This window comes from Tasmannia lanceolata, unplaced genomic scaffold (genome assembly GCF_043159265.1).
Source record: "Tasmannia lanceolata isolate RefF3 unplaced genomic scaffold, GAP_Taslan_0.1 ptg000002l, whole genome shotgun sequence".
NCBI classification, from domain to species: domain Eukaryota; kingdom Viridiplantae; phylum Streptophyta; class Magnoliopsida; order Canellales; family Winteraceae; genus Tasmannia; species Tasmannia lanceolata.
The window spans coordinates 15,994,932-16,013,918 of record NW_027518679.1 but is presented as its reverse complement, the minus strand read 5'-3'; the positions used below and the strand labels follow the sequence as shown (position 1 = coordinate 16,013,918).

General features: G+C 39.2%; 1 protein-coding gene across 1 annotated transcript; it reads right to left on the bottom strand.

Annotated features, from left to right (window-relative positions):
- Nucleotides 1-149: 149 nt before the first annotated feature.
- Nucleotides 150-1,371, bottom strand: LOC143882562 (uncharacterized). Its single transcript, XM_077386035.1, has 2 exons — nucleotides 904-1,371; nucleotides 150-824 (listed from the first exon to the last, which is right to left on the bottom strand). The coding sequence occupies exons 1-2, from the start codon at nucleotides 1,078-1,080 to the stop codon at nucleotides 258-260; spliced, it is 744 nt and encodes a 247-aa protein (XP_077242150.1). The 5' UTR covers nucleotides 1,081-1,371; the 3' UTR covers nucleotides 150-257.
- Nucleotides 1,372-18,987: the final 17,616 nt, after the last annotated feature.

The following is an 18,987-nucleotide window of genomic DNA, read 5'->3' as shown; positions in this document are numbered from 1 at the left end:
TTTATAGCATGACGAAAACAACAAAGCTGAATCAAATAAGTAGAAGCATAAAGAAGAATTATCAAGATTGAGCTTTACCATGCTTATTAATTAAGTCACAAGTATAAATCCCAAAGATCAATTCTTACCAAAATAGATCTTACCGTGCCTACTAATTAAAAACTATCAAACCAGAGTCACCCTTCTGGAGGGATTTAAGTATCATTACAAACTGATTGTTCAAAATATCATTCAAAGGAAAATGGAAGAAATGCCACCTATTGATCGCCCTCGTGATCCCCCTCAATAACATTACTGATTGATTTGTTTCCATCGGTAGCATCATTTTCGACCTCTTTTTCTCTCTCCTCCTCCACAACATCCTCTTCTTGAATAGCCTCGGCAGCAGAACTACCCTTTTCACCAATTGCTTTCCTTTCTGATTTGTGGATGAGCCGGGAAACATCAAATTCGGAGTCGATGCTCAGACCTTGATCTTTACAATCGTTAAACCCACAAAGAATAAAAGGGACGCAACTCAAGGCGACTGAGAGTCTATAATCTTCAAACTCTAGGTATTCATTTACCGCCCTTTCTTTAGCGGCTTCCACTTTTTCCTGAACGGAGACTTTCAGGATAGCCAATTCTGATTCTATAGCTTCCTTGGCTGCCCTTTCTTCCTTAAGTACTGATTCAAAAGATGCTACTTCGGTCTTATGAACATTGGCCGCATCCTTATATCCGGCTAGTGAAGATTCCAAGCTTTGAATGCGCTCTTTCAAAAGATTTACCTCTCCTCCAGACTCAAACATCTGACTTACTACCCTCCCTGCAACACTTTGAACCTAGAATCCAACGCTTGAAAAGTCAAAACATTTATTTAATTTGCAGAAAAAGGAAAAGATCATGAAATGAGACACTCACACAGTGCAAATAGTGGTAGAGGCTAGCAGTTGGCGCTGGAGGGGAGAGCGCTTCTAATTCTGCTTTTTCTTCGGGAAGTGCAAGGGCAAAACCCATTTCAAACCCCACCCTGGGATTCTGCAAGCCGTTATCCTCTTGACCGATTTTCCAATCTGGGTGATAAGCAGTACCCATCATCTTTCTTGAATTTCTTCGAGATGTGAATGGCTCATAACCTTTTTAGTCATTTCGTATCCATCAAATCTATCCTAGTTAAGGGTTGGGGAAGTTCCCGGAATCTTTAAACTTCCACCTTTCCCAGAAACTTTCGGCTTCTTAGTGGGAAGCTCTTTAATCGGGCTGGGAGCTCTCTTTTTCTTGATAGAGCGAGAAGGGGTTGATGACTGCCCGGATTCCCCTTTCGCAGACATCTCTAACGCTTTTTCCATTAAATCATCAACTGAAACAACTCCAGCTCTCTTTCTTGAACCCATTACTGCAAAAACAATAGCGTTGAGTTAGATAAAAATCTTTGTTGGGAAAAGGTTTTCAGATAACATAATTAATCACGATCACAAAGATTACCGTTGTCATCAAGGGTCTTTTCCTTCGCTTGTCTTGATTTCTTTTCCAATTTACCCTTGTCTGGTTCATCTTCAAACACAAAAAGTTTGTACTTCCTAAGGTTTTCCTCTAATTTAAACTCGTTAACATCTATGGGATCGCCTCCTGTCATTTGGCGAAATTCATAATCTTCCTCGGGAGTAAGCCTAGGAACAAATCCTACAAGTTCCTCCAGTACCAGGAAAAGGGGAAGGTCCATTTAACCTCTTCCGGAGGCATGATGAATACAAATTCATTTTTCCATCCCTTGATGGAAGTAGGAGCTCCAATCGTAATATTAGCCTTTTTTCGTTGACCTAAATTCCACCAAGAATTACTCTTTTTGTGGAGCCCTGACGTGAAGCATGCTCTAAATAGCACTGGATGGGGCCAAAGCTTTTTTACCCTAGTTTGGGCTATAAAGGCAAGCATGTTTCATCATCTATTAGGTGAAAGCTGGGTTGGGGCTACTCCTAAATCAGTCAACATTTCTATTAAATAGCCTGATAAAGAAAACCGGACACCAGCTTTGAAAGCTTTCAGATAGAAAGCTACTTCACCAGGGATTGAACTTCTGCATACATATTCATTCCTCGAAGGAATCCAGATCTTATAATTCTTCGGAATCCGATAGGCTTCCCTGATTTTCTTCAACGAAGACTCTTTTAAAGTACAAACTGACTCTCAAGCTTCCTTCGGGCAATAAATCACGATTTTCTTCGGACCCGAACTTTCTCAATAATGAAGTATCCTTGATGGGAGTATAGTGTCTGTTTCATCATTCAAGTCCACGACAGTAATAGGCCCAATTTCCTGATGAGAAACCGTACCCGCAATTTCAGAAGTGTAACCAGGGTTTTTTTCTTACAAACCTAATATTGAGGGCTCTAGAAGATTCAGATTTATTTGTTCTAACCCTAATGTTTTCCTTCCTAACGCTCTCTGGACTTATAAGAGGTTTGGATGAACCTTCTTCCTCTTCACTCTCATCTCCCATTCTCTTAGTAGGAGAAGAATCCGATTCATTCTCCAGAAATGGTTCAAAAGATTGGTTTTGAGAATCCGTAGCGTTAGACATCATTTTCAAAAATAATTTCCAACACAGACCAGAATGAAAAGCTTAAAGAATGAAACCAAAGATACTTAGAGGAAGCAAAAGAAGACAGAGAACTCACTAGGAATCTTTAGAAAAGCTCCTAGAAATTCTCCAGAAAACTCGCTTGGCAAAACTGGTGAAAACTCCAAGTTCTCTCAAAGGAAAGATATGAAAGTAAAGAAAAGATATGAAAGTAAAGAGACGACATTTTAGGGTTTCTTTAAGTTTCCTTACGTCCGCACGCGGGAGACGTACAATCGCATTAAAAAATGGGAAATATTACACGTGGCGTCTTCGGGTTGATTCCAGAAATCGAAATAGTTGATTTCCTTTACGCAAGAAATGATTACTTCGACGACATTAATTTGAGAAATGACTTTCCTACCCTTAACAAAAATTGAAAAAGTATAAATACAAAATACGACGGAAACATTGCAAGTAAAGTGTCTGAGCTGATACATGCATGACCATATAATCATTAACCACTGAGGGGGGCAAATCAATCGCAATATAGAAGTTCTCATTTTTCATTGATAAGTATAATTACAAAAGAGAAGATGTTTACAGCTGATTACAAAGTTTCATTTGCTCCAAATCAACAACTCATAAACAAAAAAACTCCTAATCTAGTATAAGGTACATTTACCAAATAAGATTCGGCTGACAAGAAAAAAGAAAAAAGAAAGGAGTTCCAAGGCAGCATCCCATTTGTTTTGCCTAACCAACGTCCACCACCCGTATTGTCACAAACATATGGGGGGAACCATGGATAGACAAAGTTACCTTCTCCACAAGAACAACAAAGGTTCGGTCACCAAAGAAGACCATGAAAAGACTACTGTCATTTAAATATCAACCATCAGAAGGTGCCCCTGACAGTCATCTCCGGAAGCGAGTCTATCGTCACTGTCAAGACGAAGCTTAATGGCTTCGATCATATCATCTTTTGCCTCCAAACGACCCATCAAGGACTCCTTCTCCGCCTTTAAATCACAAGTCTCCTTCTCTAACTCTGAAACTCTCGCTTTGAGGTTATAAACCTCATTTCCAAGCTCGAAAAGGCTGGCCACAACGGCTTTGTGACGGAGTTCACCCTACAGAGGAAATTATGAAAAAGAAGGTAGTGAAAGAAAGAGTAGAAGATAATTACCTCCTTCCGATCACTCTCTCCTTTAGAGTTGAGGTCAATGATGGGAACTTCAAACTCTTTGCCCCGAATAGATGAATGAGAATCCATGAAGGGTTTTGAAAGAGAAGAAGAAAAATTTACACTAAAAAGTGAGAAGAAGAAAAGGTTTGAAGATACAAAAAAGAAAGAAGGGAACGATACTCTTAAATAGAATATTGGTCAAAGGTCGTGTCCTCGAAAGACCCATTGCTGTTTTGACTCGTGACGTTCCAAGTTCCCAAGCCAAAGTAATGATTTCGTTCGCCGACTGAAAATATTCAAACTTATCCAAGTGATTCTTCAACTTCTTTGACAAGACTCGGATTATATACCGATACAATTACGAAAGGATCGATATTGGATCTTATTGATCAGAACTGAAGATTTTGAAATCTTACTAACTACTTCTCTGATCTATAAATAGATCAGGGAAGTAGGGGGCAATATGTTGAGTATAAATTTGGTCCTACACTCTATGATTTTGACACATGTCAAAGTATGATCCAACGGTCTAAAATAAATCACTCATTGCTTTCCGTTCATAACAAATCCCATGATTCCTTTGAGCCACGTCAGCTAAAGTCGCTACAGATCTAATCTCACGATCGCCTGACAGTGACAGATGGCTTTAGTTGGAAAATATACCGTGAATGGTCTAGATGGCAAAGGACGAATAAAAGGTGCCACGTATGTGATACACCGAAGTGAAGATGTATGATCCCTTCTAGTATAAAAGAGGACTCTCCCGCTCATTTAAGGGGGGAAGAGAAAGTAAACAAAAGGAGATGAACATTGTTCTGAAGAGAAAAAACATCATCTTCTTTGATTTGTTTCCGATCTGAGATTCAATTATTAGAAGATATGTGCTTTAATTAGCTTTCTCTTTGTTTGTATTTACTCATTTTGCTTTGAATCTCAAAAGTATTCTTTAGATTCTTGCTTCATCAATAAGAGAATTTTGTGTCTGAGATCTTAGTTATTTCATAGATCTTTGTGATAGTTCTCTTTTAACCGTCGGATCTAAAATCAGGAATTTGACGATAACACATGGAAATCGATTGCATAGGAAATCCACCCAACTAGAAAATTCTCCAAGAATGGCAAGTTTTCTAAATTGCCCTGGGCTCCAAACTCTATAAAAGGACCCCCACGCCCAAAGGTACACAACCAAGATCTCTAGCATACCATTACTCTGCTCCTTTGCTATTCAGATTTCTCTTGTTTGTGCTAATTTATGACTTCATGTCGGAGGGTCTTCTTGGAGTCATAACTTTCGAACCTTTAACGTGTGCTCTTTAAGTGCAGGATGTGCACGGATCGAAGCACTACTCAAGCTCATCTGATGTGGGCTGCAAGGCATTCACAACGACAAGGAAATTTTCTAAAGATCCTACAGCTCATGGTTTCTTTAATTAACGAGTCAAGAGTATCTTTTTGTTGTTATTAGTACTTGCCTTTTTTATTCTTGTTAATAGTAGTAGGCTTAGCCAAACACAAGGGTTGTGGCATTTTTATTTTGGCTTGTTTCCTTTCCTTTTAAACTCTAAGTATAGTAGGACGTTGGGTCTTTGTTAGAAAGGTGGGGATTTCTTTTTATCACATATAAACACCTATGTGCAGGTGCTGTAGCACAATTGAATTTTTTTTAAATAGAATTTCTTTAGCTTCTTGAATAGCTATTTGCTTCGTTCTTCGTTGATTCATAGAACAACCCTTTGTGGATTCAAAGATTAATCCGATCGGTGTCGATATAGTTTAACCCCGACTCATTCTTCGGCGCTTCCGACTACACCAGGTGGTATCAGAGCCTTGTCCCTTTCCATGGCTTCTCACGAAAAACAAGAAAATCAATCGACCATGACAGTAGAGATGTTCAACGCTCTACAAGCTACCGTTAATCAAATAGCGGAGCAATTGGCATGGTTAAATCCTATTGAATGCAAACAACCCCAAATCGACGACGATGATCGACAACGGGATGGTCAAGCTCTAAATCGAGTTCAACGTCCCTTCACAAGAGATACGTATTTTCATGACGATGATTACTATAGCGAGGAGGAATTCAAAGAAATCATCCATCCGAGGTATGCTCATGTTCGTGTTCCACAAACCGTAGCTCGTGATCGCTAATATTGTATTAAGGTGGATTTGTCCGAGTTCAATGGCCAACTCCACAACGAAAATTTTCTTAATTGGCTTGCGGCGGTCGAGAGATTTTTCGACTACATGGAAGTTCCCGAGCAGAAAAAGACAAAACTTATGGCCATCAAACTCAAGGGAGGCGCTTCGGCATGGTGGGAGCAACTACAACTCTTACGTATAAGGATGGGAAAGCGACCAATCCGGACGTGGGCACGGATGCGTCAAATCCTTCGTGAGAGATTTCTTCCCATTGATTATGTACTCTTTCAATAGTACAAAAATTGTCGCAAAGTTAGTATATCGGTGTGAGATTATACAGAAGAGTTCTACCGGCTATCTTCCAGAAATGATATTTCAGAGACCGAGGCACAACGAGTGGCACACTACAAAGGAGGTATTCGTGAGTCAATCTGCGATCAGATCGCTCTTCACCCGATTTGGACGTTGTCCGAGGCGGTAAAGATGGCAGAACAAGTTGAGGCCATGTTCAACCGTTCGCCTCAGAGAGATTTTTACATGAGTCAAAGCGCGGAGTAGAGACATCGCAGATGGTGATTTCGACAATGAAAGAGAAGGCAGTTTTGAATCTTCCTGTTGGGGTAAGTAAATCTACCCAATCATTCCTGACACGAGGAAGAGAACGCGAAGATGTTCCTACTACTTCAACAACAACCCAAGTTCCACAGCGTGATCCGTATGAGTCGCAGTTTGAGCAGCGGATTGTGTGCTACAAGTGCAACCAATTGGGTCACAAATCCAACGAGTGTCCGAAACGTTGTCGGCATATTACAAATTTAGTCGTTGCTGATGAACATGAGGAAGATGAAGAAGAGAATGAAGAGGAGCAAAATATGGAAGACCCCATTCCTAGTACTTGTGCTTCTGGACAATCCTTGATGATACATCGTGTTATGTGCCCATCAAAAGTAGAAGCAACGCAACAATCTCTTCAGATGCAAGTGCAATGTGAAAGAAAGGGTTTGCAACGTCATCATTGATGCAGGTAGCATGGAAAATTATGTGTCAAAGGATATAGTAAAGAAGCTCAAGTTAAAGACAGAGAAGCATCCTACTCCCTACAAACTTGGTTGGATTTCAAAGGGTAACTATGGACCCCGATCCGGAGGAGGCGGCGAGGAACGGGTCCCCCATCGGTCCTTTGGGATCTCCACATGAATGAGAACTCTACCAAGGAACTCTCGAAACAAGTGCCACCCTCATAGCATAGCACGAGTGGCGATAAAAATGAGATACCTCTTGATCCGAAACGAGGGCTCGAAACCAAGACGTACCTAACATAACTCAGAGTCATCATCGATGGATAGGCCATGGAACCCCAAAAACAAATCCTCTGTGCAATGGATAACCAGAAATATATATGGGTTCGTGCCTGATTACGGATGAGGAAGGTCTAAAGAGCATCTCAATCCGCCCTAGTGCGAGCACTTGGTCTCTTAGGCCATTTATTATTAACTTTGAAGAATTTTGGGCAAAAATCAGGTGAAATGGGAACAAATATCCCTGAGAAAAATGCCTACCAAAACATGCATGACCCGGGGATAGAAATAACAAGCACATACAAAATAAATAAAAGAAGTATCGCATAATCATAGCTAGGTTATGAGTGACATGCCTAATGGGTGTCTAAGTTCTAGTGGGCAAACATATGCATGCAACAACTAAAGGTATAACAAGTATGATAATCAGATGATCATGAAAGCAGTAAAAGAAATACAGCTAAGCATATCAGTAAGAAATAATAAACAAAAATCAATAAAGAGTTATAACTAAGCATATAATCAAGAAGTAATAGACTGGTAAGCAGTAAGAGCCACAGCTAAGCATGTGAGTGATCAAATAAGGAAATAATCCCAATCTAAAAGAAAACACACAAGAAAAATGATAACCACAAACACAAACTCTAAAAAAATACTAACAACAAATCCTAAGACTCTAACGTTGTCCTCGACTCTTGGATAGTCTGATATTCCTCCAAGCGGCCTACGTATCCCCGCCTCCACTAGACTCAGAGGGAGGTAGTTCTTCGCGCCTATTCTAAACTATGATACCTAGGACATCTAGACCACTATACTAGACTCGACCTAAAAGACCGGACTAGTTATTAAAGCTTCTTGGAACATTATTTAGGTTCAAGTGAATTGTGGATTTTATGACACCCTATATGCCTTAACTAAATGCAAGTTTTAGCCCTAAGCTAATACAAGTGGTTCCTATATCCTATGTATAACTAGACTGTGTGTCCTAAGGAAAACAGTGGACAGACTAACACACCCTAAATCTAATCATCAGTCAGCGAAAAGTACCGCCAGCTGACCGGACGGAGGCATTCCTAGCTAGGACAAACCTCCTAACTAAAAAAACAAACACACAACCACCAAAACACTATATCTAGGACATACTCCTAACTCTAGTGGAAGAGCTTTTCGAAAACATGTTTTATAAAAGGTTTGTTGTATTTTTAAAAGGGTTAAATGATTTATTTATAAATTTGGCTGGACTTGGGATAAAGATCCTGAGCTGCACCACGTATCTCGTGAAAGAAGATCAAGCCAACGTAGTTCGAAAACTTACTTTTCCTAACTACAACTAACGATCTTAAAAGTTTCAATTTCTGATTTTTTGATTTTTTAAATGTTTCAAGTTTTTGAATTTTTAAATTTTCAAGCAATTTCACCCTTTTAGCCAAGGACTAAAGGGAATACACAAACCAACAACCCCGAGCAAAGCCCTAAGGTTAACGAGGAAACTCCAAATAAGCAACTAGTAAAGTAATAGTTCATAAAGATGAAGCAATTCTCAAACAAGTAAACTAGTGTTCCAAGAACATGAAAATGATCCAAGATCCCAAGCACGCAAACTAATGTCCCAACTATAACACACATGGTAAGATCCCAAGCAAGTAAACTCTAATAAGACTGAGATAGTCTCTTAATCAAAGGAGAGTGACAACAACACTAAAGGATAAACTCATAACTGACATCACTAAGGAGGGAGCAAACAAGTCAATGACTCTCTAATAACACTACGAAAGTACAGAGGCAAATGAGTTAAAAACTCTCTAATAACGCTACAAAAGTATAGGGGTAAATGAGTCAAAGACTGCCTAAACAAGAAAAATGAGACAAAGTGTATCTCCAATGGGGTACAGCTAACTCTAATGAGACAGTGTATGTCTCCTATAGGGCTCTAAGTAACCTTATCATTGCCCTTGCAATGAATAAGTAAGGAATAAGGCAACTACTAGACCAAGTTGGTCTCCAACTAGTAGGGGGTACAAGTTGAGGTACAGTATATAAGGCTAGGCTCCTTAAGGTAGGCTCAAAATGAGTCTTGTCTCCAAAGGAGAACTACCTATCGAGACAAAGCAATGTCTCCTAGTGGGGCTCCAGATGACTCTTTCAATGCCCTTGCAATGAAGGAAAAGCCTAATATCTATGGTATATGTCTAAAAGACTAAAGCAGTCTTCTAAAGATGAGAGAAAGAGGGGACTACTACTAGGTCTAGGCAAGTCCTCTAAAGATGGGCTTGGGATGACTCCATCATCGCCCTAGCAATGAAGGAAGATGATAGATAACTAAGAAGAACTCTAGGGACTAAGCCAGTCCCCTACATGAAAAGGAGGAAAGAGGGGAACGTTACTAGGACTTAGTAAGTCCCCTAAAGGATGGGCTTGGGATGACTCCTTCATCGCCCTTACGATGAAGAAAGGCTACTAATGCTCAGGGGTACCTTAAAGGCTAAGAAGACTAACTAAAGAAAGAAGAAGAAGGAAGAGGGTATTACCATGACCAGGTAAGTCTCTAAAAGATGGGCTTTAGGTAAAATGATGATCAAAAAGGAAAAGAGAAACTCCCAAGCCTTTATACACAAACACACTTCAGATTTTGACAAGGTTCACCTAGGAACAAACTATTAACAGTCAGAACCTTTATTTGATCAAGACATACTTGCTAATTCAAGATCACTCCAATCAATATCACTCCAAACAACGAAGGAACGAGATAACAGATATCTTTCAACCTGATGAATAAACTTTCCATTTAAACTCTATGATACTAAAAAAAATGCTATGATACTAAAGTTAATTTGCATATGATTCTGAAGAAGATGATTTCAAAATACCTATCATTTTTAAGATGTTAATAAAATAAAATAAAATAAAAAAACTCATGACTCACAAAAAGGTAACTTGTACATATAAATCTTCCTATCTAACTTTACTATACCTATATCATCGTCTCAACTTAACATAACCTTCAATACCAAATGATACAGAGTCCATCCATAACCCATGCATGTTGATCCAAATGATTAAGCTAAGACAATCAACAAAATATAAATAACCAAAACAAATGACGTTAGCATATTTTGTAACAACATAACCTAAACTAATGGTCTGTTCATGAGTTCATGACCCTGAAAACAAGGAATGAATAAAATGGCTTAACTTCGTTCACATTTTTCAACCATTACAACCTCTAATATTCCTATAAAGTAATGCATTGAATGCAGCCAAGAAAATTTCTAAAGAAAAATGATTGAACCTGTATGACACTCCAACAAAAAGAATATTACAGAAATCTGTGAGTTTCAGTTACTTATCCCCACATTCAATTTACTAATCCAATTTTTAACAATCAGCTCTTGATTTGGAAATCAAAAAATTTGATCTGAATTCAGATGGCTATGTAAATGAGGCTACAAACACAAGGGATCTGAATTGAAGAATTCACTTCAGGTTTAACCACAACACAGAACACGCATAATGCAAAATTCACAACAAAAAAATTTGATCTGGATCCAAATTAAAAGGCCTTATCAGCTTTCCAATATGAAAAATTCAGAGCAAGGCATCTGATCTAAACCTAAATCGCATGATTCTATTATTTAAAGGTATATGAACTCTGAATGAAAAGGTTTGATGCAGATTCGAATAAAGAATACCAAAAGTGTTTTAATGCAAAGCAAAATAAGACTATAAAAGAATCCAAATCAGAGCTTACCTAATAAGGAATAGCAAGAAAAATAGAAAATCAAAGGTATGTAATACAAGAAAAAGAAAAGATAGAAATGTTACCTTTATGCCTTATCTTTTATTTGTCTCTCTCTGAAAATTACTTCGAAATACTCCAGAAAAATTGCTGATCTTGCTAAATTTTCATTGAATCTTATCAAAAATGAAAGTATATGCTCAGATCCGGATCAAAACCACTGAACTGGATTTCAATGCTATGCTATTAAGGCTTGAAACAGAAAAGAAGTTAAATTCCAGCAAAATGACTAGACTTCCTGAAATTAGGGTTGCATGACTTGGATTTAAGGTTCGAGATTTAAGAAAAGAAGCTTGAATAAGATGCTGATGAGTGGAACCTTAACAATTGCAGGGAAAACAAAAGAAATTTGAAGAAGAAAGTTGGGCGGAACTCATGATCTTGCCGGAAAATGATCTGACAAGAAAGAGAACTTAGGGTTTTAGAGAAAGAAACTAAGGTTTGTAAACCAAATGGATCAACAAATCTTGAACAAAGAAAGAGAATGATGTCTGCAAAGGAAGGAAGCAAGGAATTTTGGCTGGAATCTCACCAGAATGTGGCCGGAGAAGTAGTATTGCCGGAGAAGACGAGTAGAAAAGCTAGGGTTTGATGATGATTTTTTTTTTTTCGCCCTTTCTCTCTCTGTTAGATTTTGACAAAAAAATGAGAGAGCCCCCCCTTTAAAATGAGTTTAACAACTCTTTTATAGAAAAACAGGGTGTTGATATTAGCACTACTTTTGATGAGGCGCGTGGTTTGTGCGGAAAAATGTATGGGCGCACTACAAATCGTGTCCCATTATGGCACTGATTCGTCTCTCACAGGATAAGCTCACCCCCGTTTCAAGATAAGTTCACCCCCCCCCCCCCCCCCCCCTTCTCCAATTTCACTATGATACCGTCTCAGCTCGCTCGCTAGGCAAATCAGCTCGGATTTCAACGAAATTTTGCAGGGACCTTGGTGGGACCCTAACCTAGCTTAGGGTGAAATTTGGGGTCCTAATTCACTGATTTGGAAGTGTTTTTGGTCAAACAAAGTTAATAGGGGTTCGTTCAAAATGGGGTATCTACAGTAACAAAAAGAAGGTAACAGAACAATTCCGAATCCCTTTTGAAATGGGTGCCTTTCAAGATTAAGTTCTTTGTGATGTTATCAATATGGATACATGCCATTTTATGTTAGGAAGGCCTTGGCAATTCGACAGGGATTCAATTCATAAGGGAAGAGATAACATCTTTGTTGTTCGTCTAAACAACAAGAGTTATGTACTTCAACCTTTGGCGGACGAGAAGGGCATCAAAGCTTCCCAAGTGGAGGGGCAATCATATTTGACGACAAAAGAATCCCTTGCCAAATCCAAGAAGGAAAGAAGAAACAGATACGTGAAAGTGTCAAAGGGAAGCAAAGGAAGCAGATTGAAGGTAGTGTTGAGTACGATGCTAAAAAGACCAAACGCCAGTGTGCTAAAGTCTTTGAGGTTGGAGATGTTATGATAACATCAACATTGAACTCAAGGTCGAGTTCTCTTCAAGTGGGGGAAATGACGTGGGCTACAAGGCATGCACAACGACAAGGAAATTTTCTAAAGATCCTACTGCTCATGGTTTCTTTAATTAACGAGTTAAGAGTATTTTTTTTCTTGTTATTAGTAATTGCCTTTTTTAATTCTTGTTATTAGTCATAGGCTTAGCCGAACACAAGGGTAGTGGCCTTTTTATTTTAGCTTGTTCCCTTTCCTTTTAAACTCAGTTGGAGGTTGGGTATTAGTTAGAAAGGTGGGGATTTCTTTTTATCACATACAAACACCTACATGCAAGGGCTGAAGCACGATTGAATTTTTTTGAAATAGAATTTCTTTAGCTTCTTGAATTGCTATTTGTTTCGTTTTTCGTGGATTCATAGAACAACCCTTCGTGGATTCGAAGGTTAATCCGATCGGTGTCAACGTAGTTCAACCCCGACTTGTTCTTCGCGCTTCCGGCTACGCCATCATCCGAGCAGAGCAGATTTTGTCACTAACAATATGTTTGCTCTGAAAAAAATGAATTTTAATTAATGTAACATTAGAAAGGCTGCACAATAGGGAGGGATGTTCTTTCGGAGGTATGTTCCGGGCTTGTCTTCCTAGCAGTTCTCATCTAAAAAAAAAAAAGTTTGGTCGGGAATTAGAAAAGACATCATATTCCTATTCCTATTCAGATTCTCACTTAACAGAATGAGGAAAAATATTAATTCAGAAAAATTATAATAAAATTTCTATTCCATTCTTTTTTAAACCAAACACTAGAATCAGAATCAGAAACTGATTCCAGTGCCTGATTCCGGCAATCAAATGATCACACAAGTTAGACCGCTAAAAAGAACGGAATCGATTGTAAGGTGGGCAGGAATCAAAAGTAAGGGTGTCAATATCATTTCTCTTGGGAACAGGTTTCCACATGGTAAAGATGAAAATAGTACTCCTTCCAATTCAGTATTCTTCTTGAGGTGAAGACAAAGAAAAAGGAATGCAAAAGGAAGAAGCAAAAGAAGGTGGTAGGCGGAGTCGTCTTGGTCGGTGGGACAGAGACGTCCACTTTGAAATGTACAAAGAGAAGCCATCGAAGAAGACAATCGAGTCTCAATCTCAACCTCTGCCCTAGTGCCTCCTCAACCCTAGGTCATGTTTGGCCACCATAATTCGGCAGAAAAACTGAGTGGGAAAATTCGAGTTTAATGTGGTATTGTTTACAAAATAACAGTAGTTAAAATACATGAAAGGGATTTGCTAGGGTCCATGACATAAGGCATTTCGTGGAATGTCTGTTGCATAAGAGAGCAGCCACATAGGCTCACATTTCAACAGATTTTGTCATTATTCATAAGGGGCTGCTCTCTCAAGCAACAGACGTTCCACGAAATGCCTTTTGGGTTGGACGCTAGCAAATTCCGACATGAAAACACACATTTAATAAGTTTACAAGGTTAACCTTGGAAAGTTGGCTAAAAACATGTTAATACGATTTTGGATGCGTGGATGGGGAGAGTTTAATAATTTACAAAATATAGCCACGGTAAAGTTGGAAAGTTGGCTAAAAATGAGTTTAATACTTTTTTTCTTAGAAAAAAGAGTTTTACTATTGTTATTATTATTATTATTTTTTGTTGTAAAAGTTTTACATTGAGTATTAAACGTCAACCTACAAAACATGGTGTTATTTTTTTATTTTTTTTAAAAGCACATCAATAAAAAAAAAGTTTAGGATGGGTAGAAGGTGGTAAACTTGTAGGCATGGTTTTAAATTTCGACCGAAATCCAAAATTTCGGGTTTCAGTCGAGACCGGAATCGAAATCGGGTATACCTGAAACACTACCAAATTTTGTTTTTCTCGAAATTTCACCCGAAATTTTGTTGGGGATAAAATATTATTTTATTTGATGTCGTCAAATTCGGCCGAAATTTCGAAATTTCGTTTTCAATGAGGACCCAAACCGAAATTTGAAACCATGCTTGTAGGCTGGGAGTGAGGGGAGCATGAAAAGCTCATAAAAATGAAGAAAACCAAAAAAACCAATTCTAAACAAATATTTTCTTTTCAATAGTTTTCAGGGATTGTTTATGCTATGCTCCAGTCCACACAATTCTCTCACACTCCTTTCCTGACCCTCTCACAAAGTGAGCCCAAAAATATTCCACGAAATATTTTTTTATGGTTTACAAACATAGTCTTATAGAAAAAAGTGATGGAGACATCTCTCTATTGACGGTTGAAAGCCGAGTAGTTTGATTCCAATTTGATTTTATTTGTAGCCTTGTGAATACCGGATTTTGCTAGGGACAATCACCGGAGGCATTTCTGTTGCATGAGAGTGCAGCCACCTCAGACGAATTAAATGAATAAGACAAAATCTGTTTAAAAGTGAGCTTATGTGGTTGCTCCCTTCTCCGGTACTACCCTCTCTCTCAAGCTGGGCCTAACAAGTGAATTAGTTAGGTCTTTCAACATGATAGGCCCCACCTGTACTTATTCTCACAATTACTACTCCCTCTCCTCTATTTGAGCAAAAACCCTTGGGTGCAACTCGGGTCAGGTTCAACCTAAACCAGACGGGTTCAATCTTAAAAGAAAAGTCGGGTCGGGTTCAGGTTCAGGTTCGGGTTCGGGTTCGGGTTGAGTTTTCCCAACACGGGTTGAATTTGAGTCAAGCTCGAGTTGAGGGTTTGGACAACCCGACCCGAGTGCAACCCGACATTTTTTTATGAAATTTGTTTTTTTGTAAGCTTAAAAAATCGGGTTGGATCAGGTCGGGTTCGGGTTGGAATAAAAAAGGGATTCCTCGGGTCTGGTCGGGTCGGGTCGATCCTCGTTGGATTGGAAATCGGGTCGGGTCGGGTTGGCCTCAACCCAACCCGAGTTGCACCCCTACCCTTGGTGGGGCTAACAATGAATTGTTTAGATCTTATTTAGATCTTGAAAATCCAAACCGTTCATTTGTTGGGCCCCAACGTAAATAGGCATTCACCATAAAATCATATCCAAGGAATGATCTAAACCCTCCAATCAGCCTCTATAGATGGGAGAGTCAGAATCAACATATGGAGATAATTTTGGTGGAAAGGCTCATTTACATTGGGGTCCCCACGAGCCTCTTATCCATTCTCATTTGATCACGGCGGGGGAGCAAGTAAAAATAAAAAAACTCACATTAGGGTTTAGGGATAATCCGGCTCGAACTGATGAATTCCACCACATCAAGGCGAGTCATAGAATTTCTCAATTCTGACACAAGGTACTTATTCGATTGAATAAGTACATTAGATCTAATAGAATTTTTTTGCCGTATCCAGAATAATACCAATCCAACCCATTTCATTTGAACGGAGCCTCGATACTTCATTTTAGTGGTCCAAGCCAACCATAAATTCTTCTGATTGAGAATATTGATCCCCTACCAACAAATAAATTGATCTAATTGCATTGCACTTCACGCTCTGAATTGAATTATTGATGGTTTAATCAATCTTTCTGAATACTCTAATAAGAGTGCTGCTAGGGAAACCAAGAGTGCAACAGGGAGTGTAACCAAACGAACAGCCTTTTCCCACTTTAGCAAAGAAGGGGTAGTTTTGCCAATTCAACGAAACAAAAATCCATAAAAAAAAATTAAAAAAAATAGATTGCTACTGTGGGAAAAGGCTATTTGTTCGGTTGCACTCTGGGCTACCATATCATTATTCCTCTAATAGATATGGGGCGATGATAAATTCGCACCCACTTTAGGATAATTCACCCCAGTTAATGGTGAATTGCCTTCAAAAAACGTTGAAGTCTGCCACATACCCTTCTTTAAAGGGTGCAAATTATCCTAGGGGGTGCGAAATTATCATCGCCCTAAATACGGTGTATGTATGTAGGCGTATGTAGTTTCAAAAAATTAGAGTGGGGCTTACCTTATTCAAAGATCTAAATTAACCACTTAGTTGCTAGGCCTCAACGTAAATAAGTTTTATCATGCAAATCATCTCGAGGATCGTTAGTCTCTGATATATAGAGATCTCTGTATGTTGTAGTTTATCTATAGATTAGAGGGTTAGGACCATCCCATGGAGAAGATTTTTGGGGCACAATCAAGTAACATTGGGGCCAACAACTGAACGTACAAAGTTGACCCGCTTGTCGCATTTTTCAAAACATATTCTCACCTATGAATGGACGCAATATACACATTGAGAAAATTCACTCCGATACTTTGTTCAAAGATCCAAACGGTTCATTTATTGAGCCCCAACATAAATAGGTTGTGCCCCAAAAATCATCTTCATCAGACGATCCTAATCCTCAGATCTACTACGAAAACACTATATTTAAATCCGACATATGAGAGAGATAGGTTCATCCTAGGGAGATGATTTTAGTACACAGCCTATTTGCTTTGGGTCGCAAGTGGCAACAAAGCAACAGTTTGAATCTAAGAACAAAGTGATCCCAAGTGATTTTATTTTTTTACGGTGTTCACCTTCAAATATCTAAATCATTCATTGTTGGCCCTACTGTAAGGCTTCAAGTTCAAAGAGAGTAGAGAGACAGAATAATGGTTGTGAGAACTGAGAAGTATGGGTGGCCCTACGTTGTTCAAAGATCTAAATAATTCAGATGGAGCCCCTCCAAATGTAAAAATGTTGAGAGAGAAACAGAGAGAGCATGCACTGGTTGTACCAATGTTGCACCTGTTGGGGCCTGACAACGGCGAATTTATCGTTGAAAGGGGCGAATTTATCAGCTCCTATTTGGGACACTGTTTAAAAACTCTTACCAGAATGTAAACCAGGTCGAGGTAAAAAAGAATCGAGCTGAGTTCATGTTTTGATACGTCCAATTTGTTGATAAACTCGGGATTTTTTATTGGCTTGGTAACGCAATGCTCCGATTCCGACAAGATCAGTTGACTAAGGTCAAAATCTTTGTGCTTCAAGGTGTTAAAAATAACATTGTTTCAACAAAAGAAGGAAGAACGTAAAGATTCTTGTGCTTCAAAGGTGTTGAAAATGAAGTTGATTCAACAAAAGAAGAAAGATAGAAAAGTGGAAAGAGAAGCGATCGGGACATATCTCAATTGGTCAATGAGAATCACGAACGGATTTAGGGCGGGGGCAAGGGGGGGCAGTTGCCCCATTAAAAAATCTCAAAAAAAATTTCATATACATTTAAATTCCAAAATTAGCCTCTTGCCCCCCTTTTATTTCTTTGTTTTTAGGGATAATTACATTTACACCCCCTCTAGTTTCTGACACATCAACTTCAACCCCTATAGTTTAAAAAGTGACAAAGACATCCCTCTAGTTTCGTTTTGTTTAAGATTTGCCCCCTCAGCTGAAGGTTCGTCCATAGATTGAAGGGTTAGGATGATCCGATGGAGCGGATTTTTTGGGCACACCCTATCTATGTTAGGACCCATCAAATGAACGCTTTGGATCATCCAAATACTGTGGGCCCATACCCGAATCCAAAGCGTTTGGTAGTGTTTGGATAGCGTATCTTTCGTTTACTAAAATATCTCCCCTTTTTTGGGCAATGATATACTTACCCACTTTTTACACAGGACAGCCCACTACAGTGTAAGAGAGTAGTCAAAAATCCACTTGAGGAGCTGTCCTAAGTGAAAAATGTGGGCAATCCCTTTTTGCGCAAAACTATTACTCTACAAAAGTTAAATCGTATCCTACTTTATTGTAGAAGTGACTTTCTTGTAAGCATTTTTCCCCTTGAAATAATGGTTGGGGAATGTTTGGAAGAAGAGAAATTTTTTGCCATGAAAAATTTATTTTCTAGTATTTGGTTAACTCATTTTTCTTGGTTTTTTTTCCAATATCATGGTGCCTTTGAGGCATTTATGAAGATTTATTAATTATTGAGAAAAGTGCTGATGCGCAGGGAGCTCCCTGCTCACAAGTGGCTTAAAAAGCCACCGATTGGTCGCTTTTTGGGGACCCCACAGAGGTGGACCCACCATACGAACCAATCGGTGGCTTTTCAAGTCACTTGTGAGCAGGGAGCTCCCTGCGCACGTGCGCAAAAACACTTTCCTCTTAATTATTATATGACAATATTTGTTCGCCAGCTCTTTTGCAAATTCCTGGCTCCATCCCTGCCTTGAGGCCAACCTGAACCCAACCCGAGGAAGCCTTTACTCAACCCGAACCCGACCTGACCCCACCCGAGTTCCATCCCGATGAAGTTCAACCCGACCCAACCCGTGGAACCCATTTTTCCCAACCCCGACTCCCGATCCGACCCAAGTTCAACCTGACCCAACCTGACTTTTTAAGCTTACTAAAAGAAAATTGATAAACAATGTTGGGTTTCACTCGGGTCGGGTTGCCCAAGCCCTCAACCCCAACCCCAACCTGACCCGAACACAACCCGGATTGGGAAAACTCAACCCAAACCCGAACCTAACCCAAACTCAACCCAACCTGACCCAACTTCTTTTCCAGTTGAACCCGACCCGAGTTGCAACCCTAATCCTTAATTATCCCAAGGTGTCTCTCTCACACTAGGT

Excerpts from the sequence above, each read along its gene's own strand:
- LOC143882562 (XM_077386035.1), bottom strand. The coding sequence starts at position 1,080 with ATGATGGGTACTGCTTATCACCCAGATTGGAAAATCGGTCAAGAGGAT. Across the intron at positions 825-903 it reads TCTACCACTATTTGCACTGT|GTTCAAAGTGTTGCAGGGAG; the intron begins GTGAGTGTCTCA and ends GTTGGATTCTAG.